At 46.6% G+C, this 27,443-nt stretch overlaps 1 protein-coding gene across 6 annotated transcripts in view; it reads left to right on the forward strand.

Annotated features, from left to right (window-relative positions):
- TNRC6B (trinucleotide repeat containing adaptor 6B) overlaps window positions 1-27,443 on the forward strand; it is a 289,241-nt gene that overhangs the window by 239,744 nt on the left and 22,054 nt on the right. For 5 of the 6 annotated variants that reach the window (XM_051834078.3, XM_089308956.1, XM_089308957.1 and 2 more), the window contains 8 exons: window positions 2,153-2,328; window positions 4,846-4,920; window positions 5,735-5,780; window positions 7,367-7,515; window positions 12,448-12,573; window positions 23,185-23,316; window positions 23,619-23,714; window positions 23,855-24,029. In XM_051834078.3, coding sequence (XP_051690038.1) covers window positions 2,153-2,328; window positions 4,846-4,920; window positions 5,735-5,780; window positions 7,367-7,515; window positions 12,448-12,573; window positions 23,185-23,316; window positions 23,619-23,714; window positions 23,855-24,029 — 975 coding nt within the window. Of the gene's footprint in view, window positions 1-2,152; window positions 2,329-4,845; window positions 4,921-5,734; window positions 5,781-7,366; window positions 7,516-8,521; window positions 8,693-12,447; window positions 12,574-23,184; window positions 23,317-23,618; window positions 23,715-23,854; window positions 24,030-27,443 lie in introns of all 6 variants that reach the window. The other variant, XM_051834072.3, reaches the window with a different exon arrangement.

Below are 27,443 nucleotides of genomic sequence, written 5' to 3' on the forward strand. Positions count from 1 at the left end.
TTGAGGAATAAAACAACAATAAACAACCTTTTCTCTCACTCTGCCTTTCAAGTAAATAAATTATTTTATTTAATTTAGAGAGAGAGAGAGAGAGAGAGAGAGAGAGGTCTTATATCCGCTGATTCACTCCCCAAATGGCCGCAACAACTAGGGCTGGGCCAGGCCAGAGCTAGGAGCCAGGAGCTTCTTCCAGGTCTCCCATGTGGATGCAGGGGCCCAAGGACTTAGACCATCCTCTGCTGCATTCCCAGGTGCATTAGCAGGGAGCTGGATAGGAACTGAAGCAGCCAGGACTCAAACTGGTACCCATATAGGATGCTGGTGCTGCAGGCTGGGGCTTTAACCTGCTGCGCCACAGTGATGGCCCCATCAGATAAATAAATCTTTTTTTAAAAGAAAAAAAAAGGTTCAACTTCTTCTAAATGATGGGTTCACCTGCATGTCTTCATGTTAGGAAGGGATCAGTTGTTATTTATATTGAATTTTTAATTCCTGTTGGTTAACCATTGGATGGTATAAAGTGTAGAATTGCATAATGTAAATCATACTTGAAGTATAAAATGTAACTATATGGATTTATAACATAATGGTTTTTATAATCTATAATAATTATAATCCTGTCTGCAAGAGGAAGCAGTCTCCTAGCAGGGAGAATAGCAGCCCTGCCCTCCATCTTCAGTGACCCCAGGTGAGGCCTTCAGATTCCCTGGCCATGCTGGGGTGGAAGTGCCACAGCAGAAGAGATGACTGTCCCTGGGTCAGGTATTCTTGGAGGAAGCCTGCATGGCTGTCGTTGGCCCGGCCCATGGGGATGGAAGCAGTCATTCAAGGAATAGCCTAGAGAGCCACTGCTCTGGCGCTACACTCTTCGTGTGAGGCTGTCAAAATCAAATGACTTCAATAAAGTTCCTGTCATTTGGTAAAGATGTGGGCAGCTTGTAGGCGAGAGAACATTAATCCCTCATCATTCTATGTAGCTTTAATGTTGTAAAGTATACCTTGCAAGTCCATACAGTATTTTTGGAAGGAAAATGAGGGCTCTATCCGGTCATTCAAGATCTTTGTTTAGAAGGGGATGTAGGTAGAATAGACTGGTTACTGATGTCCAGCTTCCTTGGACATTCGAGGCCTTTTCTCTGATTTCTGGCTTCTTCCGCTTGCCGACTCTCCTCTCCACATTTCCTCCTGCTGCCATTTCAGAACACTGCTTCTCCGTGGCGTTTCCCTCGGGTCTCTTCTACCTAGCACATTTCATCCTTCCATGAGTGTCTGGGAGTTACTCTTCTTTAACCGTGATTCTGATAGTCAACGCTTTCCTTTGTTCTTCCCTTTTTCATGTTCTTTTCTTATCTACCTCACCCCAAATGAGATCTGTTTGTTTTTATAATCGTACCTCCTGTTTGCAGTGACCATTGTGTATAAGAGCATAGTGGGGCTGGCACTGCGGCTCACTAGGCTAATCCTCCGCCTGTGGCGCCGGCACCCCGAGTTCTAGTCCCGGTTGGGGCGCTGGATTCTGTCCTGGTTGCCCCTCTTCCAGTCCAGCTCTCCTGCTGTGGCCTGGGAAGGCAGTGGAGAATGGCCCAAGTGCTTGGGTCCTGCACCCGCATGGGAGACCAGGAGGAAGCACCTGGCTCCTGGCTTCGGATCGGCGCAGCACCCGGCCGTAACAGCCATTTGGGGAATGAACCAATGAAAGGAAGACCTTTCTCTCTGTCTAACTCTGCCTGTCAATAAATAAATAAATATAAAAAATAAAAAAAGAGCACAGTGTACATTTAGGTGAGTAGAGCTAGGACTGCAGTGCATCGTGCTCATAAGAGGAGAAGCTGTCTGTCAATTTAGATGTGAGGGTTTCCTGTAGGCATAACCAGTCTTTCAGTTCCTGTCAAGTTGGTGCAGGGGGAAAAATATTGAACTGGGAGTCGGGAGGTCTTGCCCTGTGTCACGAAAGGTTCATGGGTTTCAGTGTTCTGCTGTCTAGAGTAGGAATGATAAGAAGTTGCCTTGCCATGTAGAGCAACTAAATTACAAAGATATGAACATGTTGCATCTGCAGGGAGTTAGTGTTCTGGTTATTGTGTGTGTGTGTGTGTGTGTGTGCATATGTGTGTAGTAGCGGCTTCAGATTTGATTCATTCTTCCCTCACAGATTCCAAATCTATGCAAGATGGCTGGGGGGAGAGTGACGGACCAGTCGCAGGAACTCGCCATCCCAGCTGGGAAGAGGAGGAGGATGGAGGAGTCTGGAACACCGCCGGCTCTCAGGGAAGCACTTCCTCCCACAACTCAGCAAGCTGGGGACAAGGAGGAAAGAAACAGATGAAGGTAGCACACTCTGAAGATGTTAGCTTGCTCGTTCGTTCTTGGAAGACAGAATTGTGACAGCTCAGGAACAAAAGGAGTGAGGTCATCAAGGAGGAAAATATTCCTTACAAGCCAATAAGGGCTTCCCTTATATCTCTCGTCTCCCTTTCTCATGACCTTGAATCTTGCACTGCAGGACTGTTGAGCTGTCCGTACAGTGAGATTTTTCTAGGATGTGAGGTATTTTCTACTTCTCATTTTCATATTCTGATAATTTCTTGGAAGCTCTCAGGGCTACAGAAGCTTTATGCTTTGGTGTCCTGAAGCCACAAAGTCCTTAGACTAAATCCCCATGAATATGTAGACAAGAAAGCATAGGGAGGTAATGACGGCTTCTCCGGAGACAGTCAGCACGTCTTGATTTTATTTGATCTGGGAACTTTCAGGGCATAGTACCAGAGCATAGCCCTGCTACAGCAACTGGGGAATTTCTCTCCCTCCTGCAGCAGGCTGTGAGCTAAACTTTGACCTCCCGTATTTTATAACAAATCGCTTTCCCTCTGGACTTGAATAATTTGATGAGGACTTTGGTTTTAATCTAGAACAGTAGTGGTTTTTGTTGTTGTTGTTGTTGTTTTAAAACAAGAACCACTGACTTGGCGGAAGCCCTCTCTCTTTTATTTCAATCCACAAATAAAATGGTAGAAATAAGATGCGGACATGCATGTACTTAATTTCAGGTTGGGAGCCTGCTGTGCTGGGCAGCACTTTACAGCCGTGGTCCTCCTGTGTTTCAAATACCAGACGCTGCCTTCAAAGGTCTCTGGTCCTGGGGATTGCGCCCTCGTCCCCTTGGCCCTGTAGGGTATTAAATTAGTTGAATGCCCCAACTTTATTTTCTAGCATGAGAATACAGTTTGTTTCCCTTAGAGACATTTTATTTCAGAAGTCATTTATGGTTTTCCCTCTTTGAACAGCTTTTATTTCCTTTCTCTAGTCACAAGAGGAATTATTCAGTAAAGTTCTCAGCATTCTTTGTACTCTTAGTCATCTGGTCTGCTTTTGGCTTTCTTCTGCTTATTTACAAATTAAGAAAGCTGTCAAATTAACTGAATAGGGGGATACTAATAAATCACCCCGCTGAAATGATGCCCAAGCTTTGACTAATTAAGGTAATTGGGAACTAAGTACTTCAGGTCCAGCCCAGTCATTCTGACCTTCCCTACGAAGGATCTTAAAAAAAGTTGTGATAAAATGCCCTGAATGGGAGCTGAGTTGTGATGTAAGTTAAGCATCTGCCTGTGACGCTGGCATCCCCTGTGGCACCGGTTCAAGACTTGGCTGCTCCACTTCTAATCCAGCTCCTTGCTAATGTGCCTGGCAAAGCAGTGGGGGATGATTCAAGTCCTTTCGCCCTTGCACCCACGTGGGAGACCTGGAAGAAGAGGCTCCAGGCTTCTGGCTCCTGGCTTCGGCCTGGCCCAGGCCTGCTCATCTGGTTGCGGCCATTTGGCGAGTAAACCAGCAGATGAAAGATCTGTTTCTCTTTGTAATTCTGCCTTTCAAATAAATTAAAAAATAAATCTTTTTTTAAAAATACACTTAACATCAAATTGGTCACCATACCCGTTTCCAAGTGTCTAGGTCAGTGGCACGCAGTATATTCACACTGCCAGGCTGCCATCACCACTGTCTGTCTGTAGAGCTCTCTCCATCTTTCCTAAAGCTTGTGGCTTTATGCCTGTTAAGCAATAACTCCCCATCTCTACCCCCTCTCAGTGAGGGCTTTTGGACCTTAAAACCTGTCACATTTAAATACCTCATCACTTTCAAGAATAATAAAACTAATTTGATAGCATATAGTATGTAGAATTTTTACCTGAAGGATGTACAAGTGCACAAATCCCATTATTCCCCACCCCCACCGAAGTCCCCGTCATGGGTCCTCCTGCTGCCTTCACGGAACCAATGGTTGGTGCCTTGTTCAGGGGAGAAACCAGCTTTGTCCCATTAGCAAACAAAACCCACCTCTAGCTGATTTATCCCAGGAGGTGTGGGATGATGTCTCTCACTAGGCATCTTTGCACTGGGGACCTGTATCCTTTGTGCCATGAAACAGATAAACGCGACTTGGATCAGTCCTCATTGCTTCCACACACAGGACTGGACTCCAGCAGGGTCTTGTCCAAGGTGTATGCACTGGCGCCAGACTCTCTTTTCTCCTGATAGAAACCAGTACGGGTTACAAGGAGAGCAGAGTGAAAGTGAAAGGGTTGCATGCCAGAACCCCCAGCCAACCATGTGTTTTTCCAGTTACTGCCAGTTCAGAGCGTTGGGTAAAATGAGAGTGAAAACGAAGATAGAACTTGGGCTTATTAATCCTTTCAGCGAACACAAAATATCAAAGCAATGGTAGTTAGAAGTGAAGATTCAGAAAGATGAACTCTTGGCTCTCCATTTTCAGGGTTCACTTTTGTAGCATAGTGAGTAGGCTGAGAGAAATGACTTGCTCTGACGTTACACATTTTGTTTCTGTAGTGCTCACTGAAAGGAGGAAACAGTGATTCGTGGATGAATCCTCTAGCCAAGCAGTTTTCAAACATGGGATTGCTGGTGAGTTTCGTGGTGTTGCTGTGTTTTCATGTGACCCAGCTTTGAGCTCTAGGGCTAGTTTCAAGGCCTCGCCATGGTCCAGTACAGAGTCGCAGATTTACAGCTGATAGCGTCATGTTCTTACTATTTGGAATTAAGCAGTGGTGGTTCTGTGTGCTAGTCTGAAGAGCACGGTGCCTCAGTGGAAGGTTAGGCCTTCTAAGTGTTCTTTTCATTTTAGGAGGGCAGGGAAGAAAGAGTAGGACACTTCAAGTTCATGCAGTTTTCCTTGACCCCAAACTACTGGGCCCGTTTTCATATTATAAATTCTAAATAGACAACAGCAGCATAATAACCAGAAAAACTGCATTGGAGCTGATTGCCTAGGGAATTCTCATAGAATTGCTGATTTCCATGTCTCTGGGGAACGGTGTGGGGACACCCTGTCCCTGGTTGCCAAAAGACACATGGCTTCACTTGGCTGCACATTTCAAGACTTGATGACTTGACAAGTCACGAGAAGAAGTTGTCATCATTTGGCTGCCATTCACGGAATTTGATCCTGGACCTACTGGAACTTGAGGATGGGTTTATTTTATTCCTCCCTGTCTGTAGACTTAGTGAGGCAAATTGTACGTGAAAATTGAACTTCAAGGATATATATGTCAGTAGCAGTCAGAAATGTCAGCATCTTGGGTTGAAGTTCACTTCAGGGGGCCTTGTGTAGTGCCCCTCATAAGGTGCTAAGATGCGGTCTCGTGTGAACGATGCCACCTCTGCTCCGACTCAGACCCCTGCACCATTAATTCTCTCTCACCTGTACTTTATTTTTCAGAGTCAAACTGAAGATAATCCAAGCAGCAAAATGGATTTGTCTGTAGGTGTGTATCCCTCCACGGATGGGAAGGGAGTGTCTTGGTGTTAAGCGATACCCTTTTTGGATCTCCTGCCCAGTTTGAGTTGGGATAGGTGCAGTTCCATAGATGAGCACTTACTCCGTGTTAAGATGCCGTGCTAGAAAGGAGTTAGGGGTTGAAAACTCAAGTGACTGCAAGTGCCAGAGAGGCGTGTCAGTGAGTGATGTGTGCCAGGTGTAAGAAAGAGGGACACAGAGGCCCCTGGTCAGCTGTGGAGAGGCACCTGCCGCCTGTACGCGTCAGCCGCGCCCGAGGGCAGGCTTGACTATGCCACGTCTTCCGGTGTTTCAGGAGAGGCCGGAAATTCGGGTGCATATTGACATAGTGATTTTTAGATCCTGGAAACCAATTCAGGTGTCTTTACAAACACTTCACAGGGTAGACTAAACCTGTCTACGGCCCTGGCAGTTGCTGCTGCAGTCTACACTGGCATGTTTTACCATTGACAAATTCTCGTAGCTACTGGAGCAGATAGTATCAACCATAGACTGGGATTTTCTCAGTGATACTGTTGCTCACCCTGAAGAACATAAAAAGAATCACACTGGAGCCAGAGTTGCAGTATAAGCAAGTAAAGCTGTTAACCTGTGATACTGGTATCCCACGTGGGTGCCAGTTCGTGTCCTGGCTGCTCCACTTGTGATTTAGCTTCTAATGGCCTGGGAAAAGCAGTGGAAGATGGCCCAAGTCTTAGGGCCCCTGCCATGCACATGGGAGACCTGGTTGAAGCTCCTGGCTCCTGGCTCCTGGATGCAGGAGTAAACAAGCAGGTGGAAGGTCTCTCTCCCTCCCTCTCTCTAACTCTGACTTTCAAGTAAAATAAATAAATAAATAATTTTCTGGTCACCAGAAGAAGTAAACTAATTGTCTCTAAAAACAAAATCAAATTAAGAAAAGAAAGCAATGCCAGGGTAGTAAGGACAGTCAGTGCACCTGGTGATGACGGTGCTGTGGGGGGGGGGGGACAGTCAGTGCACCTGGTGATGACGGTGCTGCGGCGGGGGGGGGACAGTCAGTGCACCTGGTGATGACGGTGCTGCGGCGGGGCGGGGACAGTCAGTGCACCTGGAAATTGCGTCTGCGGGGTGTGGACATGCCATCCTTTCTGTTCAGCTCTTCCATGCTCAGTCTTAAGATGACAGCTGTACCTCTTTGATCTTTTTATTCCCTGTGCATTAGTCTCAAGCATTTATCTAGCAGATGTGAAAATAACAAAAGCAGGCAGCTTCTCTCACTGAGAACTTCTGAATTTGTGAGCAAGATGTCATCAAACACATCAGTGAATTTCCTCAGCCATATTTTTTTTGCTGGGTTACCCTAAGACTGTCTTTCAGTCTTCCATGGAAAACAAGACACAACAGATCCATGTTTTGTTTTGTTTATATAAGAGGACCCACGTGTCCAAGGACAAAACACCAGGAGTCTAAACCAACGAGAGCACGTCCAGTCTTAGCCTCAGAAAACAAAAATTGTTTAGATGAATAGTGGCTGAGACAGGTCACTCTTGGACATGATCTTGATTTCTTCACTCTATTTATGCTGCTTTTCAGGAAGCCTTTCAGATAAGAAATTTGATGTGGACAAGCGAGCAATGAATCTCGGGGATTTTAATGATATCATGAGGAAGGATCGATCTGGGTTCCGTCCACCTAATTCCAAAGACATGGGAACCACAGATAGTGGGCCTTATTTTGAGAAGGTGAGTTGAATCTTTTATTTAAGATAATCATTCGTGAGAACTGCTTTGTTTCCCACTTGTGCTTTGATAACACTGGTTCTGGAAGAAGTATAGAATTACATAGAAGAAGTGAGCAGAACACAGACATCTCCTGCATTAACGTGATGACATGGGAACAGTTGCTGCTCCAGGTGACTAGGCGGGAGTCCGTGTTTCAGCACAGGAGTACTGTGAAGCAGGCAAGCTCCGTTTGAAAGACCTGTGAAGTTCGCCGGAGGGAAGATTGCTTGACAATTTGTAGCAGGGGAAATGCGCTCTCAGAAAATGCAAAGGAAATTTTAGGGAGAAATTTACTTTGCATTGTTTTCTCTGCTGCTATGCAGCCACTAATTAAATTGGATTCTGTGCAAATGATCCTGCTCTCCTGAGGCCTTGCCTTCTAGATTTGAGAAAACTTGTTAATCTTCCCCATTTCCCTAGTCGTCTGTATTTAGTTACAGTGGTACTTCTTAAATACCTGATTTAACAAGTAATTTATACCTGTTGGTTTTGATTTTACTGTTTCTAAGGGAAGAGGTTATTCCTCGATTCAGAATACCAATTTGCAGTGCTCTTGGTCTTGAGGAAGTAGTTAAAACCAAAATCTTTAGATCTGGCACAGTTTTGACAGCATTGCTCTGGTCCAGACACAGTATACTCACAAGAAGAGACCCTGGCTCCGCTTCCGCAGCCACTTGGAGTCATCAATATTAGATGCATAAAAATACAGTGTCTGGCAATTTTTGTCTTAGTGCAATGGACAGACCATGTGAGTAACTTCGAGAATGAGGAAAATCTGTGTCAAAGAGGACGACAGATGGTGTCTGTCAGGCCAAGTGTGATGGTAACCAGCTCCCAGCTCTAGCCTGGTTGTTGCTAATACACTCTAACTTTGTTTATTCCTCGTGTTTCTCTCTTTCCCCGCTTGCATTCTGTTGCTTCACTAACCAACACTCATTGTGATTGGCTCACTCCTACTACTTTTCAGCTGACTTTGCCTTTCTCCAATCAAGATGGGTGCCTTGGGGATGAGGCTCCCTGCTCTCCCTTCTCCCCTTCTCCCAGCTACAAGCTGTCTCCCTCTGGTTCCACACTACCCAACGTCAGCCTTGGAGCAATCGGCACAGGGCTCAACCCCCAAAACTTCGCTGCTAGACAAGTAAGGAGGCCTCTCAAATTTGTGACTGCTTGGCTTTGGCCTCGCCTTGGCCCTGGTCTGCAGTTTATTGCATCATTTGTCTGTCTTGGGAAATCTGTTGATTACTGAATGCACAGAATGATAATTAGGTGTAGGTTTTAGATTGTTCAGCCCATAGAACCCATCTCTCTTCATGTTTCTTGACATAGATTTTATTTTAATCCTGTTTCTTTTGTCTTCTCATTTTTGGTCATAAGTTAACATTAATAAATTAAGAACTGACTTAGGAAATTGTTAAAGAGGCTACAGAGATACCTTAAGTGATCTGATTGAGCAATGCATTTGCTCTTTTTAACGTTCGACTGGATGATAGATAAATACTTTGAAAGTCTTTTGAATTTCATGAACCTACTAGTTTTTAAAAAATCAGCAAAGCCGATGAGGTTAAGCATTTGAGGGTTACTGCATCTTAAAATCTGGTATTTAAGCTTAAGAATACAATAATTCCCCCCCAGAGAGGGTAACTTTAATAGCCGCGGAAGCTTTGAGAAGAGTGGATGTTGCTCAGACACGGTGGGGCTTCACTGGCCCTCAAGCAGCCCCTTTCTTAGGGTTGGGCGAGCGGTGCTCCAGGGAAGGGCTGTGCAGTAGAAGGGAAACCCGCAGGGCTGGAAGGACCTCCTCACTCTCACAGGCCTGAGGGGCCACAGCAGGGCTCTGTCGGGCACCGCAGTCTGGTGTAGTTTGTGTGGAGAACATTGGAATTAGTAGAGCCATAATTCCTTTGCAGCTGTAACTTCAGCAGTGACTTTTCCCGCCCATAGTTGATCATTTGCTTGTCACCGTAACCTTTACCTCAAGGTCTCAGGGAAGGACATGAGTTACGCTACGTGAAAGCGTTAGATGTGTCCATCTCTCTCCACATGAGGATAACTCCACAGTGCGGCTGTGCACAGGCCTCCCTGGGCTTTCCTAGTTGTTGCCTGAGCACATGATAAAATGCAGCTTTCTTCTATCCCTGTGTTCAGGCTGGCTAGCTCTGGATGGGGAGCTCCAGGTAATTTTTTGCTTTCTTCTTTTATATCTCACTGTTTTTCTTAGAATGCTTCCACAAAGGACATGGGGGTGTGTTAATTATCTAAACTGGAAAGAAACAATGACATCTATCTACTGGGGGCTGTTTTATTTTGGCGCAAGGTATAGAAAATATAAAATCATTTTTAACACCATGGTTCTGCGATTGCATGATCAGCAAAAGCTGTTAGTACACAACCTTGATGCACAGACCAGTCATAATAGCGAAGCACTGAGCTCTGAGAGAGTCCACACTTGTTTTTGATCTGTGGATTGCAATGAAGATGGTTGTGAAGTGGAGCACACGTCCTGCCCAGATAGACATGTTTTTAGACTGTTTTCATGCACAGTTAATATACTTCATAATTTAAAAACAGAATTTTAAACTTTGATTCTTCAGAGCATTTCAGTCAGCTTTGTGGTTCCTTTTTTAGCCTTGCCTGAGTGAAACAGTGCAGCCATGAGCAGCTCACCAGTGAGACTCGGCTCATCATAGGAGCTCACATACGACTGGGGCACTTTAACAGTAGCCTCTGAACCCCACATAAGCATGTATACAAGTGTTCGGTAACCATCTTCCCAGTTTCTAAATATTTTTTAAAAGGCTGGATCAGACTGCCTCCACCTACCTCGCTACCTAAAGCTGTGTCTGAGCCAAGAAAATGAAGAGCTTGTGATGTGCCTGTCCTCGAGTGCAGAGAAGACATTTTCTGATAGATTGCTGCTGCCTTTCTTACACTGTCGCCCGTTCAGATGTAGCAGAGTGCTGGTGTGGCCTGAGACCCTGGATAATGGGAACCCTCACACCTTTGGCAGGGGAGGGTGGAATCTGGCCTACTGGAAAGAGAAACCAGGGCTTGGTTTTACAAAAACTCTTAAAAGGAATTCTTTTGAATATTTCTTTTTCAAAAGAGAGACTGAAATTAATACAGTTATGTATTTGCCAGAACACTGATTCTGGCAAGGACTTCAGCTGCCAGCAGCTCCGACATCCAAGGACCCTGTGAATAACTGGCATTTGACAGCAGGGCCATTCCTCTGTTAGTAAGTGTGAGAAAGAGCTTAGGAGAATATTTGTATGGAATACATGTTTCCTGTTTTCTTTGGCTTGATCAGTAGCCAAGCAACTGCTGACTGCCACGTCTAAGAAGACTCAGAGTTGAGCAGTTTTACCTTAGAGTGACAGTTTGATTGCTAAGCAAAAGCAGTAGGGAGACTAGGAGTTTAGAATTAAATAAAGGTTTTCTTATGTCTAAACAACCTTTTGGATGTTATGAAGTTCATAGTGGATCTTTTTCTTTTGTAAGTTACACAAATTTTAATTGCCATTTCTGCTTTATGTTTATAATCATTCTTATTTTCAGTGTTCCTAAGTTTATTAATTTCCCTATAGCAATCCCTTAATCTATTTTTGAATCATTAAGCCATCACGATATGTTTAGAGTTCTAGAACTTAATGAAGCCATTATAAAACTCTTCTTTAAAAGCTACCTCAATCGCCATGGTTCAAGGAATCAGAGGAAGGTGGTGACTTCAGCTTATTTAGAGCATTTGTACTCGGTGCAAACAGGTGGAGACTCAGGGGGCTCTTTCAAGTGTGTGAAATTTGAAATTGGTGGGTCTTTGACATTTGCAAATGATGTACTCATCCTACAGACCAGGGCTTCACTGAGTTCTGGGGATGCAGAGAACTCAAGCAGGCAATAGGGTTTGATGACGGGTTCCATTGAAGTTTTAGCGTTTGGATAACACAGAGGTGGGCTCAGTTAATTTCACTGTGAAAGGATGAAGAAGCTTTCTCAGGAAGACATCCTTGAGGAAGCTGACCTCTGAGCGGGGCCTCACTGAGACCAAGTAAGGGCTGTGCAGGGATGAACCCCACGCAGCATCAAGTTAGCCAATGTGATTGCCTTGCTGGAGGATTCTCACGGCTAGAAACAAGTCAGGAGGGAAGGCTTGCTGTCAGCCCAGCTCTGCAGCGGCAGAGTGCTCCATGAGGGGCTCCTCCAGGAATAAGAGGATGGTTTACTTTTAACTAGACTGGTGTTCATAGGATAGAATGAGAAGTCACAGGTGAGTAGCATTTGTTTGGTATCCCTGTAATGATATTTACTTTTTCCCTTTCCTTTTAATTTCCCTGTGTGAATGATTCCTATTTTCTCATCTGGTGCAGGAAGGGTCAGGAAAGGGTGTGGAGATCTGGAGTAAGTCCTCATGGCTCTGGGGCCACTGTTGGGTGTCAATTCTGTGGTTGAGCCAGCCAGTGCAGAGAGGCAGGGACATAGGGGCGTCTACAGTCCGTGTTGTTCTTGAGCCGCATCCTTACTCAGGTGCCTCTCAGTTGGAAACATTTGAGAATAAATATGGTAAATGGAATCTTAATGGAGTGAAGTTGGAATCAGTGTTACATTGCCTGTACGTGTTCATCTCAGAACAGGGACTGCAGTGCTGCCTCCAACACTGGACGAAACGGAACCCTCTCAGCGCAGAGCGCAGAGCTCCTCGGGCTGCGCAAATGGCCGTGTTGTGCCTGTGACTGGGTCTCAGTAGTTGCCCGAGCGTTCCCCAATGAGCACTTCTCAGTGAGAGTCCTGTGGTTCCATGAGACACAGTGCATGATTCGTCTGGGAGATAGGAAGCAGGACTGTTTCTTACTTGCCTTATGTGAACAGGAGCCCTCACTGCCGCTGTTCGGTTTGCAGGGCGGTAATCACGGCTTGTTTGGAAACAGCACAGCACAATCGAGAGGTCTGCACACACCAGTGCAGCCACTGAATTCTTCTCCTGGTCTCCGGGCGCAAGTGCCTCCCCAGTTTATTTCTCCCCAGGTAAGCAGCTTGTTTCCACACTCAGAACAAAAGATGGCGCAGTGGTGAGCAGCTGTTAGCTGACTGGTTTTTATTGACAGAGACACAGTACAGTTTCTGATCAAAATTGTGGAAAATTGAGATGCCAAGGATCACAGTTTTTAGAACAAAATGTCAAAGATCTGATTCTTTATTGCCTCTTGTATATAAAAAAGTAGATGTTTTTACATGAAAAGCCTTATTTTTTTTAGATCTCTTTTCTAATACCATATTGATTTAATTGCATGTAATTAAAACTGCTTTATAAATTGTGGATAGTACTTGAGGGCTCACAGCACAGGTAAAGAGGAGATTTACTGGATTCTGGGTTACTCTGGGAGCTGGGCAGGGACCCAGATACTTGAGCCATCGCCCTCTGCCTCCTGGGTGTGCTGGAGGATTTGGAAGGCAGTAGAATTAGAAGGAGAACTGGGACTTGAACCCTGGTACTCCTATGTGGGATCTAGGCATTTTAACCACTAACACCTGCACCCAGAACAATTTTGAAATTGGAATTTTTAGGAAAACAGTTAACTTTGTGAGACTTTGGTTCAGTAAATCTCCTGAGCACACATCTACTTTACTTCATAAACAAAAAGTGCCTGTGTCCCTGTGTCCCAGCACCAGCCTCAAATGTTATATCCATTTTAACCACTTTGTAGGAGCAATCATTAGTAAATGTCAACAGAGAAAGAAGACCGAGAAACTCATTTTAAAAAAATCATTTATTTTAATTATTTGAAAGGCAGAGTTTTAGAGAGATCTTCCGTCTGCTGTTTTCACTGCCAAATGACCACAATGGCCAGGACTGGGTCAGGCCGAAGCCAGGAGCTTTATTCCCATCTCCCACATGGGTGCAGAAGCACCAAGGACTTGGGCCATCTTCTGCTGCTTTCACAGGGGGCATTAGCAGGCAGGTGGATTGGAAGTAGAACAACTGAGACTCGAACCTGCACCCATATGGGATGCCAACATTACATCACAGTGCCAGCCCCTAAGTTTTCTGATAAATAAATGTCCCAGGGGCTGGCGCTGTGGCGTAGCAGGTAAAGCCGCCGTCTGCAGTGCCAGCATCCCATATGGGCGCCAGTCCAAGTCCGGCTGCTCCACTTCCAATGCAGCTCTCTGCTATAGCCTGGGAAAGCAGTGGAAGATGGCCCAAATGCTTGGGCCCTTGAACCTGCGTGGGAAGACCCAGAGGAAGCTTCTAGCTCCTGGCTTCAGATCGGCACAGCTCCAACCGTTGTGGCCAACTGGGGAGTGAACCAGCGAAGAAGACCTCTCTTTCTCTCTTTGCCTCTCCTCTCTCTGTGTAGCTCTTCCAAATAAATAAATAAATCTTTAAAGAAATAAATACATAAAAAATAAATAAATGTCCCAGGCCCTAGATCTATAGTTGCCTTTTTCCTCCAGTTACTCAGATTCAGAAAGTTGCAGTTTCTGGCAGGCTGTTGCCTCGCCTTTAAATTGCTGTCATTTTGCACCTGCGATGCTTCATTGACTGCCATATTGATTGTAACAAGATCTTCACGTTCTCCGGCTCAGCTGGAGATGGAAGGGCTTTTAACCCAGAATGATTAACTCCCTGCAGCAGGAATGTGCAAGACCTGTGCCTGATTACTCTGTCAGGTAGGAGCAGCCATTTGCCAGGAGTCTCATGGTGCCTCTCCCAGGTCCTTTTGTGTTTTTGGGAGGAGGGTGGCATCACTGACTGGGGAAGGGGAAGCTGAGCAGGGCCTGTCAGATAAGGCCCAGGCAGTGTGGCCTCCATAGTCTCCAGACTATCAGTCTGTGGACGTAAGAGATGATGCCATTTAAATACTGTAGGATTGCCTAGTTGTCAGCATTCCTGTCCTTGTCTGTAGTCGTTCTCTATCGATCTTTTTGATTTGTTGTCCTACCCCACTGGCAGACCTCTCTGCCAAGTTAGCCATAAACCTTTAAAAAATTATTTTCTATTCATTTGAGAGGCAGAGTGACAAGAGAGAGAGAAAGATAGAAAGAAAAGGATCTGTCATCCACTGGTTCACTCGCTGGACCAAGCCAAAACCAGGAGCCAAGAACTCCATCCTGATCTCCCCACACGGCGTAAGCAGGGAGCTGGATTGGAAGTGGAGTAGCTAGGGATTGAACTGGGACTCCCATGCGGGATGCCGGCATTGGAGGAGGCAGCCTAACTGTGGAGCCACAGTGCTGGCCTCTAACAGTCAACCTGTAAATGTGTGTTTCGTGTTTCATTTTTTTGCACTTTATATAAGGAAAGTATATGGCCACCCCCTCCCCTTTGTGTAACTTGACGTTATAAATAAGATTTTCCCATGTTGATTGGGTGGTTTTGTTCATATAGTATTCCATACAGTATTATACCATAGCTTACCTGTTCTACTACTGACATTTTATTGTTTCTAGATTTTTGCTGTTAGGAGCAATTCTGCTCTGAATATTTGTGTTTGTCTTCCACAGTGAGTTTCTGTAGGGTACTATTGCATCATACACATGTTTTACTCTGAATGGTAGCTTCATTAGCTCCTTTTTAAAACATTTTTAAAAATATTTATGTATGTCTTTGAATGGCAGAGCTACAGAGGAGAGAGAGATACCTTTCATCCACTGGTTCACTCCCCAAATGGCCAAAATGGCTGAAGCAGGGCCAATCTGAAGCCAGGAGCTTCTTCAGGGTCTCCCATGTGGGTGCAGGGCCCCAAGGACTTAGGCCATCTCCTGCTGATTTCCCAGGCACATTAGCAGAGAGCTGGATCAGAAGTGGAGCAGCCAGGACTTGAACTGGCACCCATGTGAGATGTCAGTGCCACAGACGGTGTCTTCACCCACTGTACCACAGGGCCTGCCTCGTTAGCTCATTTTGAGTAGCAGGAATGGTGGTGCTTGGAAGGAGGTGGCAGCCATTCCCAGGATGGAAGGAAAGTGGGTTGATCAGAGAGTAGCTGATTTTTTTTTTTAATATTTATGTATTTATTTGAAAGTCAGAGTTACACAGAGAGGAGAGGCAGAGAAAAAGAAGTCTTCTGTCCGATGGTTCGCTCCCCAGATGGCCGCAATGGCCAGAGCTGCGCTGATCCGAAGCCAGGAGCTTCTTCTGGGTCTCCTGTCTGGGTGCAGGGACCCAAGCACTTGGGCCATCTTCTACTGCTTTCCCAGGCCACAGCAGAGAGCTGGACTGGAAGAGGAGCAGCCAGGACCAGAACCGGCGCCCATATGGGATGCCAGCGCTTCAGGCCAGGGTGTTAACCCGCTGCGCCACTGGGCCGGCCCCCGCTGACTTGTCTAGTAGAGCTTTTTGCCTGCCTGCCTGCCTGCCTGCTCCCATCCTCTGGTTAGCTCTTCAGATGCCTGCAGCAGCCAGCACTGGGTCACATTACAGCCAAGAACCAGGGATCAGTTCAGGCCCCAAGCAGTGACTATGCACTAGTGTCACAATGCCTGCCCCTAAGAATCTCAACTGTTTAATCAATAAAAGGGGGCAGGCATTAGGCTCAGAGGTTGATGTTGTTTGGTGCTTTGCATCCCATATCAAAGTGCCTGGGTTCAAGACATACCTTGATTCCCATTCCAGCTTGGGGTGCTAATGCACATCCTGAGAGGCAACAGGTGATGGCTCAGGTACATGGGCCCCTGTCCCTGACCGTGGCAGATACAGATTAAGTTCACGGCTCCTGTTTTGACCTGGCCCAGCCGTGGCTGTTGGGAGCATTTGGAGAGTAAACCAGCAGTTGGAAGATTCCTCTCTATCCCTGTCTCTCTGCCTTTCAAACAAATGGAAATAAATACTTTTTTTGAACTAAGAGTTTTGCTGAAGACGATGCATGTGATTTCATAGGTCATTGAGTGGGACAGGACTCTGTTTTGGAAAATGATTCTGATAGCATAGGATGGATCTGCATTGCACCCTCCAGAAAAAACAACCAAACTCTTACTACAGTGGGTTTAGAATTACCGTGTCAGGGACAATATGTTAGGTCCCACCAGCGACCGTTGGGGTGAATTCAAAGGAGAGGGGAGGGGTTATTGTCTGGGGATGCTGTGGAGGGTGTGCTTGTCATGCTGGCCACAAAATAGGTGCAGGGGCCAGATGCACACTCCCATTGTGCTCTCATCTGCTTGTCATCAGCAATTCAGAAAATCAAACAAGGCTTTAAATTGGTTCATACCAGTCAGCATGTCCTAGAGGATAGTCGGGAAGCAGCTGGGGAAAGACGGCTCCCAACCAGAACATTTTCCAGAGTGAGAGAACCTGTGAGTTGAGTGACACCGAGACCTTGGAAGAAAATGCATTGGTAAGCCACGTAACAGAGACCGTGGCCCTAAAGTAGGAGGAAAGAGGAACTGGACCCTGACCGTGACCGTGATGCTGAAGAAAGGTGGCAGGAAGGGTCAGTGGGGGAAGCTTTCTCATGAGCTCAGATTCCAGAGGAGCATGTTCAGGAGATGGAAAACGAGGTGAAAGCGAGGACGGATGTGTGGGAGAGGTGTCCTGTGGAACACAAACAGGCTGAGGCTCGCCAGACACACGAGGCAAAAAGAAAAGAACCTTTCCTGGGTGGGTTGGTGCAGTTTTGACATCTAGGAAAGGAATCCTTGCTTTAGGTTAATTGTCTAATGCTAAAACTTAATAATTCTATATCAGAAAAAGGATTTGTGACAAGAATTTCAGTCCAGGACCTTGAGTGGAAGCTGAGGGTTTTCAAGGGGAGTTTGATAATGACAACCCTTTTTTCCTGCCCAAAATCCTAATTTCTGACATAAAAGGGAAGGCATATTGGACCAAAATACCCCTTTACTAACAACAAAATGAATGCTGCAGAATGCTTCTTCCTAACACAGACTTCCAAACCCCACGTGGCTGGAAAGGCAGTTACGCCCCTGTGTGTGCTGCCTGCAGGAAGTGGTGTGCTGGGGCGGATGGCCCTCTGGGCTTAGTCCCAATCAGAAATGGGAGGAAAGAACCCTTCCCCCACAAGGAAGTGAGGACAGCAAGGGGAGTTTTCAACAGTTAAAAAAAATTTTTTAAGAAATTTATGGGGACTGGCATTGTGGTGTGGTAGGCGAATCTACTGCGTTTGATGCCGGCATCTTGTATGGGTACTGGTTTGAGTCCTGGCTGCTCCACTTCTGATCCAGCTCGCTGCTAATGGCCTGGGGAAAGCAGTGGAAGATGGCCCAAGTGCTTGGACCCCTGCACCCGCATGGGAGACCTGGAAGAGAAACTCGTGGCTCCTGGCCTAGTCCTGGCCATCATTGCCATCTAGGGAGTGAACTCTGTCTCTCTCTCCCTATCTCTCTTGTTTCTCCCTCTTTATCTCTCTTTAACTTTGACTTTAAAGTAAATAAATCTTTAAAAAGTTTTTTTTGAAAAAAGGAATTTATTTAATTGGGAACCAGCGTCTGTCTGCTGTTTGAGTCCCTTGGGGTTGGCAGGTTTCCACGTGGGTAGCAGGAACCCAAATATTTGACCATCACTGCTACCTCCCCTGCGTCTACATTGTTAGGAACCCGGAGTCAGAAGCTGGAGCCAGGAATCAAACCGAGGTACTCACATGTGGAACTTGGGCCTCTTACCTGCTAGGCTGGCTGCCTGCTCCCTTGAATAATTTCTGAAAGGGAGAAACGAGGAACCTAGCCTAATGGGTTATGTGCTTGAGCCAGCTTTGAAAATCATTCGTGGTTTTAGTTTGCTAGCAAGTTTTAACTCATTCCCTTCATTGGTTGGCATAAATATTGATTACAGGAATAATAGAGTTGTCATATCTCACTTTTAACAGGCCATTTGACAAACCATCTTTTTTATTTCAATCGGTCAGAAAAATACAGGCTAAATGCTGACACAGTTGAGTGAGGGACTGGTACTGTGATGCAGTGGGTTCAGCCATCACCTGCACTACTGGCATCCCATATGAGTAGTTCAAGTCCCCAATGCTCTACTTTCTTGCTAATGTACCCAAGAAAGCAGCAGAAGACAGCCCAAGTTCTTGGGCCTCTCCCATGTGGGAGACCCTGATAGAGTTCCAGGCTCCGGCTTTGGTCCGGTCCAGCCCCAGCTGTTGTGGCCATTTGAAGAATGAACCAGCAGATAAAAGATATCTTCCTCTCTCTGTACAGTTGAAGTAGTGATAGGACACCCCGCCCCCAGCCTGGTCACTTTCAGGTTGAAGGGAAGTTTTTAGAGGTATACGCCTAGATTACCCTCGACTTGGTCATGTTTGTTGTTCCCGTCAAGGAACACAAACTGGAGATGGGTGGGGTGACAGGATGGAAAAGAACTTCTTGAGGTCACTGTTCTGTTACATGAAGGTTGACTCATGCAGTAGGCATTTATCGTGGACCTACTATGTGCCCTGAACATAAAGACAAATATAAGGTTCTTAGCTTGAACCAAAAAATAAATTAATAAAGTTTTAAAACCAGCTACATGAGTTAAATATTACATGAGGGTACAAAGCATTACTAGCTTTGGCTGGTGCCGTGGCTCACTTGGCTAATCCTCTGCCTGCGGCACTGGCACCCCGGGTTCTAGTCCCAGTTGGGGCACTGGATTCTGTCCCGGTTGCTCCTCTTCCAGTCCAGCTCTCTGCTATGGCCCAGGAAAGCAGTGGAGGATGGCCCAAGTGCTTGGGCCCTGCACCCGCATGGGAGACCAGGAAGAAGCACCTGGCTCCTGGCTTCAGATTGGCGCAGCGCACTGGCCATAGCAGCCATTTGAGGGGTGAACCAACGGAAAGGAAGACCTTTCTCTGTCTCTCTCTCTCTCACTGTCTAACTCCACCTGTCAAAAAAAAAAAAAAAAAAAAAAAAAGGGCCAGGGTTGTGGCATAGTGGAGTAAAGCCACCACCTGCAGTGCCAGTGTGTGGGTGCTGGTTTCTGTCCTGGCTGCTCCACTTCCAGTCCAGCTCCCTGTTAATGGCCCGGGAAAATGGTGGAAGATGGCCCAAGTGGGAAACCCGAATGAAGCTTCTGGCTCCTTCTGGTGAGTCAACTAGCAGATGGAAGATTTTCTCTCTTTCTCTCTGTAAATCTGACTTGCAAATAAGTAAATAAATCTTTTTAAAAATACTATAGATTTTAATTGACGTTAACTTTGTGAGTGAATTCCGTTAGATGTAATCACCAGGGAAACAGATCTCGGCCGTTGTTAACAGAGCTTGACTTTTTTTTTTTTTTTTTTTTTTTCTTTTATTTAATGAATATAAATTTCCAAAGTACGACTCATGGGTTACAATGGCTTCCCCCCCCATACCGTCCCTCCCACCAACAACCCTCCCCTTTCCCACTCCCTCTCCCCTTCCATTCACATCAAGATTCATTTTCGATTATCTTAATATACAGAAGATCAGCTTAGTATACCTTAAGTAAGTATTTCAACAGTTTGCTCCCACACAGAAACATAAAGTGAAAAATAATAGATGATTTTTTTTAAATGATGATGAAATCAGATCAGACCTATTGTCATGTTTAATCCCAGTGAGAGTCAAGTTGGGAATTGAAAATTTCTTTCTTTTTTTTTTTTTTTTTACAGAAGATCAGTTTAGTGTACATTAAGTAAAGATTTCAGTCGTTTGCACCCCCATAGAAACACAAAGTGTACAACACGTTAAGGACCGAGATCCTACATGAGGAGTAAGTGCACAGTGACTCCTGTTGTTGACTTTACCAATTGACACTCCTGTTTATGGCATCAGTAATCTCCCTATGCACCAGTTATGAGTTTCCAAGGCTATGGAAGCCCCTTGAGTTCTCCGACTCTTATCTTGTTTAGACACGGTCATAGTCAAAGTGGAGGTTCTCTCCTCCCTTCAGAGAAAGGCACCTCCCTCTTTGAAGACCTGTTCTTTGCACTGGGATCTCACTCACAGAGATCTTTTTGCCAGAGTGTCTTGGCTTTCCATGCCTGAAATACTCTCATGGGCTTTTCAGCCAGATCCGAGTGCCTTTAGGGCTGATTCTGAGGCCAGAGTGCTATTTAGGACATCCGCCATTCTATGAGTCTGCTGAGTATCTCACTTCCCATGTTGGATCACTCTCCCCTTTATTTATTCTATCGGTTGGTGTTAGCAGATACTAGACTTGTTTATGTGCTCCCTTTGACTCTTAGTCCTTTCATTATGATCAATTGTGAACTGAAATTGATCACTTGGAGTAGTGAGATGGCATTGGCACATGCCACCTTGATGGGATTGAATTGGAATCCCCTGGTATGTTTCCAACTCTACCAATTGGGGCAAGTCAGCCCGAGCATGTCCCAAATTATACATCTCTTCCCTCTCTTATTCCCACTCTTATGTTTAACAGGGATCACATTTCGGTTAATTTTCAACACTTAAGAATAACTGTGTGATAATTACAGAATTAAACCAGTCATATTAAGTAGAACAGACAAAAAAAAATACTATGAGGGATAATGTATTAAGTTGTCCATTAGCAGTCAGAGCTATGCTGATCAAGTCACCATTTCTCATAGTGTCCATTTCACTTCAGGAGGTTTCCTTTTTGGTGTTGAACAGAGCTTGACTTTGATAGAATGGGTAAGGGATAGTCAGATCTGGCCAGTCTGAGACTGTCCTGGGCTCCGCATTGAGAGGCAGGATGGAATGCAGGAAAAAGAACTGACCATGTTTATCCTGAAGAGAGGTGCCCGGGAAGTGTGGTCACTGTCCCTGAAGAACCAGCCTGGAGACAGCAAGAACGTTTGTGGAGTGTGTTTCCACGCCTTTGACATGGGTTAGCTGGAAATCCTCAGACAACCCACTGAGGTTCACATGATTATCATTCTGGTAGCTGCGTTGCATGCTGGGTCGCATGCTGAGAAACAGCAGGGAAGGGTGCAAGCCCAGCAGTCTGCCTCTGGCACTGAAGCCTCCGCCCACGTGCTGCGGTGGCTCCCGCGGAGGGGCCGGGTTTGTTCTCAGCGGCCCTGTGAAAGTGCAGGCAAACTCGGGTCAGCTGGCTGCAGGCTTCTTTGCTGAGAGCCCACAGGTAGGAGGGACTCCTTTCTCCATCAGCAGAGCTTCCTGCAGCCTTGTCCCCTCTGCCTAAAACCAGGCAGAAGGAACCAGCAGACAGCTGGCCTTCCCGGCTCTGTGTAGCCTCTGAGACTCGAGTGTGAGCTGTGGAAGCCCCGGCTTCTCTCTCTTTACAAGTCACTTTTTCCCGTTTGCATAACAGAAGTACTGTGCTTTCTGGAGAACACCTAATTTATTAGCTTTGTGCATCTTGGTTTATATATATATATATATTTTTTTAAGTATTTATTTTATTTATTTGAAAGACAGAGTTACAGAGAGAGGTAGAGACAGAGAGAGGTCTTCGTCCACTGGTTCACTCCCCAGATGGCCACAATGGCTGGAGCTGCACTGATCCAGAGCCAGGAGCCAGGAGCTTCTTCCGGGTCTCCCACGTGGGTGCAGGGGCCCAAGCACTTGGGCCATCTTCCACTGCTATCCCAGGCCACAGCAGATAGCTGGATGGGAAGAGGAGCAGCCGGGACTAGAACCGGTACGCCAGCACTTCAGGCCAGAGTTTTAACCCGCTGCACCACAGCGCCGGCCCCCATTTTGGTTTATTTTATTTTATGGCACATTTCCAGTAATAATTTCTCAAACAAAAGCCATAGTGTCATCAGCACTTTTTTCTCAGATTTTTTTCTTCCTGATAATCGATCATTTTCATTATGGAAATGCACAGTCTAAGAAGAGAATTAAAAGCTGTTATAATATCTTTATGTCTTTCCTCAGAGGGGCCTGCACTGTGGCACAGTGGGTAAGGCTGCTGCCTGCAGTGCCAGCATCCCATATGGACACAGGTTCGATTCCTGGCTGCTCCACTTCCAATCCAGCTTTCTGCTATGGCTTGGGAAAGCAGTAGAAGTTAGCTCAAGTCCTTGAGCCTTGCCCCCTCCTTGGGAGACCTGGAAGAAGCTCCTGGCTCCTGGTTTTGCATCGGCCTAGCTCTGGCCATCACAGCCATTTGGCAAGTGAACTGGTGGATGGAAGACGACTTTCTCTCTCTGCCTCTGCCTCTCTGTAACTCTACCTTTTGAATAAATAAATCTTTTTTTATTTTTATTTTTTATTTATTTAATTTTTTGACAGGCAGAGTGGACAGTGAGAGAGAAACAGAGAGAAAGGTCTTCCTTTACCGTTGGTTCACCCTCCATTGGCCGCCGCAGCTGGCGCACCACGCTGATCCGATGGCCAGCGCCAGGTGCTTCTCCTGGTCTCCCATGGGGTGCAGGGCCCAAGTACTTGGGCCATCCTCCACTGCACTCCCTGGCCACAGCAGAGAGCTGGCCTGGAAGAGGAGCAACCGGGACAGAATCTGGCGCCCTGACCAGGACTAGAACCCGGTGTGCCAACGCTGCAAGGCGGAGGATTAGCCTAGTGAGCCGTGGCGCCGGCCATAAATAAATCTTTAAAAATATATATATTTTTGCTCAGAGATGATCATGGTATGAAGTATGCCCCTAAGTATTTTTCAGTGGAAAAATGGACATTTGTTTTAGATTTATTATTCACAGGGGAAAAATATTTTATTTTGATCAATTCTAAAAACTTTATTTTATTTTATTTTTTTTTGGCCAGGTGTCTGCCTCAATGCTTAAGCAGTTTCCCAACAGTGGCCTGAATCCAGGTCTTTTCAATGTGGGGCCCCAGTTATCTCCTCAACAAATTGCCATGCTGAGCCAGCTTCCACAAATTCCCCAGTTCCAGTTGGTAAGTAGATTTTCTTGGGATAGCTTAACAGGCAGCCTGGTTTTCCTTTCTCTAGCTTTGATTTCCTTCATCTGTCTTTGTCATCTTTTATGCCTGAAGGGCCACTAGTTCACACTTGGCTGCAAACCCGAGTCTGATTAAAGGTTGATAAGTCAGCTCAACTGGAGGTGAACTAGCCCAGAGAGGAACTTGGTGGGACTTCCCGCGCTGGTCCCTGTAGTTCTGCAGCCCTTGTGTGCACTTTGATGCTCTCGGTGCCGCCGTCTCAGGGAGCTGTGGTCCCTCCCTGCCCTGTTTTGTAGGCATGTCAGCTTCTCCTGCAGCAGCAGCAGCAGCAGCAGTTGCTACAGAACCAGAGAAAGATTTCTCAAGCTGTGCGCCAGCAGCAGGAGCAGCAGGTACGTGTGCCAGACGGGTCCCCCGGTGTCCTGTGTGACAGTGCATCTTGCTGCCCAGCAGACCCTGAGCACTCTGCCCCTCCCCTGACACCGGAAGCTGGGATATTCGCTCACCGCCTGTCCTCTCCTCGCCCCTGCAGCTGGCCCGGATGGTGAGCGCGCTGCAGCAGCAGCAGCAGAGGCAGCCCAGCATGAAGCACTCGCCGTCCCACCCTGTTGGGCCCAAGCCACATCTGGACAACATGGTACCCAACGCACTGAATGTGGGGCTCCCCGACCTTCAAACCAAAGGGCCAATGCCTGGATACGGTTCTGGTGAGTCGCACCTCATGAAACTACCTTTGAGAAACTCTCCGTCTCAGCCCACAGCGGGTAGGAGCCCCACGGCCCTGCCATTTCGCCACAGCTGCACACGGTGGGTGGATGTTCTCAGCCCTGTTTTACAGGCAGGGTGTCCAAGGCTCTTCAGGCTTCCGTGTTCTCCAAAGCTCACCACGCAGTCAGGAAATGATAGAGCCAGGTGTGCAGCGTGGCCGTCTTGGACTCCACGTTTGTGAACAGCGGACTGCTCTTCTACCGTCAGAACTTACTAGAAGCCAGAACTTACTGAATGTGTCGCTCCCCCACTCACGGAGGAACGACACCGGTCCTTCCCGGATTTGCTGACGCTCCCCCGCTTTCGTGGAGGAGCGGCACCAGCGAGCTCTCCGACCCACTCTCTCAGGGGCAACCTGCATGTTGTCTCTCTCTCCCCCTAGTCCTCTCCCACCAATCCGTGCTCTGCTGCCCACGTGCTGAGCACGCCGCTTTCTTCCAAACAGGGGTTGGGTCAGGAATCAGCTAATTAACGAAACAGCTGTGTGAGATTTGTTTACTCTCTCTCAGCACCATATGATGGGAGATCAGATGCATAGAGTTATTTAGTCTTAATAGTCTCAGTGGTCTAGTCTCGGTAGTCTCAGTACTTATTTCGCCATGTTGCGGGAGACAGGCCCTGCTCCCCACAGCTCCCCACAGAATGTTTTTGTTTTATTTTGTTTGTTTAATTTTTGACAGGCAGAGTGGACAGTGAGAGAGAGAGACAGAGAGAAAGGTCTTCCTTTGCCGTTGGTTCACCCTCCAATGGCCGCCACGGCCGGCGCACTGCGCTGATCCGAAGGCAGGAGCCAGGTGCTTCTCCTGGTCTCCCATGGGGTGCAGGGCCCAAGTACTTGGGCCATCCTCCACTGCACTCCCTGGCCACAGCAGAGAGCTGGCCTGGAAGAGGGGCAACCGAGACAGAATCCGGCACCCCGACCGGGACTAGAACCCGGTGTGCCGGCGCCACAGGCAGAGGATTAGCCTAGTGAGCCGCAGCGCCGGCCTGAATGTTTCTGTGTGCTGTGACCTCCACACGGCTGAGGTCACGATCTATTAAAATATGTATAAGCTGTAGTGCTTCACTCCACTGATAAAACTGCCTGAGAAAATATGGAACTAAAATGATAAGGCAGCTTGAAAAAATTCATCTAATAATATTTCATTTGATTTAAATAAAATCAGCACAAGAAAAGTAATACCTTTGCCGCTTGTTGGGAATTTTTTGGCAGGCAAATCATAGCTGTTTTAGACCTAGGAAGCATGCCATGTGCAGAACCCACTCAGTGAGGAACAGGGATTTAAAAACAAAATTTAAAAATTAAGACAATACTACACATTTCAGCAGTGTGACCTCATATTGATGGTGTGATTTTACGTTGGCGAAGAAGATACTATTTTATGCAGACACAAAAAAGCAGAGTATGCAGACCTGAAAACTCTACTTCTGGGTGATGCAGTGACCCTGCGCAAATGGCCCTACCTCAGGTCCCATGATGCCCTCCTGCTGGGTCCCCATGCAGGGAGGAGCAGACTCAAGGCCTCCTCAATCCTAGGTAGTTTAAGGGAATGAATTTTCAGATCCTTAACTTCCACCAGCTCTTCTGGGTTTTGTTTGTTTATTTTTTTAGATTTACTTATTCATTTGAAAGGCAGAGTTACAGAGAAAGAAGAAGAAATAGAGAGACAGAAATTTTCCATGTGCTAGTTCACTCCCCAAATGGCTGCATGGTCAGGGCTGAGCCAGGCTGAAGCCAGGAGCCCAGAACTCCATCTGAATCTATCACATGGTAGCAGGAGCCCAGGCACTTGGGCCCCTTTCGGCTGCCTTCTCAGGGGCGTAGAGAGGAGCAGCCAGGACTTGAGCCAGAGCTCGTGTGGGATGCCAGTATTGCAGGCCGCAGCTCAGCTCTACACTGTTCCATGCGCTGGCCCTGCAAAGAGCATTTTAAAATTTATTTCACACTTGGGGATAGCACTGTGGCATAGCCAGTGAAACTACCATTTGCAGCGCTGGCATCCCATATAGGTGCTGGTTTGAGTCCTGTTTGCTCCACTTCCAATTCAGCTCCCTGTTAATGCCCCTGGGAAAGCAGCGGAGGATGACCAAGTGCTTGGACCCCTGCACCCACATGAGATACCCGAAAGAAGCTCCTGGCTCTTAACTTCGGCCTGGCTCAGCCCTGGCTGTTGTGCCCACTTGGGGAGTGAACCAGCAGCTGAAAGATCTGTCCCTCTCAATAATTCTGATTTTCAAATAAGTAAATAAATCTTTTTTTTTTTAAAGGTCATCTTTTAAAAAAATTATTTCAGGCCGGCGCCGCGGCTCACCAGGCTAATCCTCCGCCTAGCGGCGCCGGCACACCGGGTTCTAGTCCCGGTTGGGGCGCCGGATTCTGTCCCGGTTGCCCCTCTTCCAGGCCAGCTCTCTGCTGTGGCCAGGGAGTGCAGTGGAGGATGGCCCAAGTGCTTGGGCCCTGCACCCCATGGGAGACCAGGAAAAGCACCTGGCTCCTGGCTCCTGCCATCGGATCAGTGTGGTGCGCCGGCCGCAGCGCGCCGGCCGCGGCGGCCATTGGAGGGTGAACCAACGGCAAAGGAAGACCTTTCTCTCTGTCTCTCTCTCTCACTGTCCACTCTGCCTGTCAAAAAAAAAAAAATTATTTCAACTTTCCTTAGTTATTTCCTATTTTCCTTAATTGGCATTAACACTTTTTTTAAAAGATTTATTTTATTTATTTGAAAGAGTTACAGGGAGAGGTAGAGACAGAGAGAGGTCTTCCATCTGCTGGTTCACTCCCCAGTTGGCCGCAATGGCTGGAGCTGTTCCAATCCGAAGCCAGGAGCCAGGAGCTTCTTCTGGGTCTCTACGTGGGTGCAGGGGCCCAAGGACTTGGACCATCTTCTACTGCTATCCCAGGCCATAGCAGAGAGCTGGATCAGAAGTGGAGCAGCCAGGACTAGAACTGGTGCCCGTATGGGGTGCCGGCACTTCAGGCAAGGGCACTAATCCACTGCGCCACAGCGCCAACCCCTAACACATTTATTTTAGCTGAAAAATATAGTTTGGGACAGAAAGTAATTTTACTTGGCTTCTAATTTTGAATAAATTAAATCTGCAGCTGTAATGTTTGATGAAAGTTTTTTAAATAAAAAATTCAGTGTCAAGGATATAATAAAATTAACATTTTCAGTTTTTCTAATCCTGAATATATCAAACTAACAAAGATACCTCTAGGCAAAAGAATACCAAGAGTAATAGTTTCTTTTCTTTTCTTTTCTTTTTTTTTTTTTTTTTTTTTTTTTTGACAGGCAGAGTTAGTCAGAGAGAGATAGAGAGAAAGGTCTTCCTTTTTCCATTGGTTCACCCCC

The sequence above is a fragment of the Oryctolagus cuniculus genome, chromosome 11 (assembly GCF_051225735.1).
Source record: "Oryctolagus cuniculus isolate XC-2025 breed Fujian yellow rabbit chromosome 11, ASM5122573v1, whole genome shotgun sequence".
NCBI classification, from domain to species: Eukaryota; Metazoa; Chordata; class Mammalia; order Lagomorpha; family Leporidae; genus Oryctolagus; species Oryctolagus cuniculus.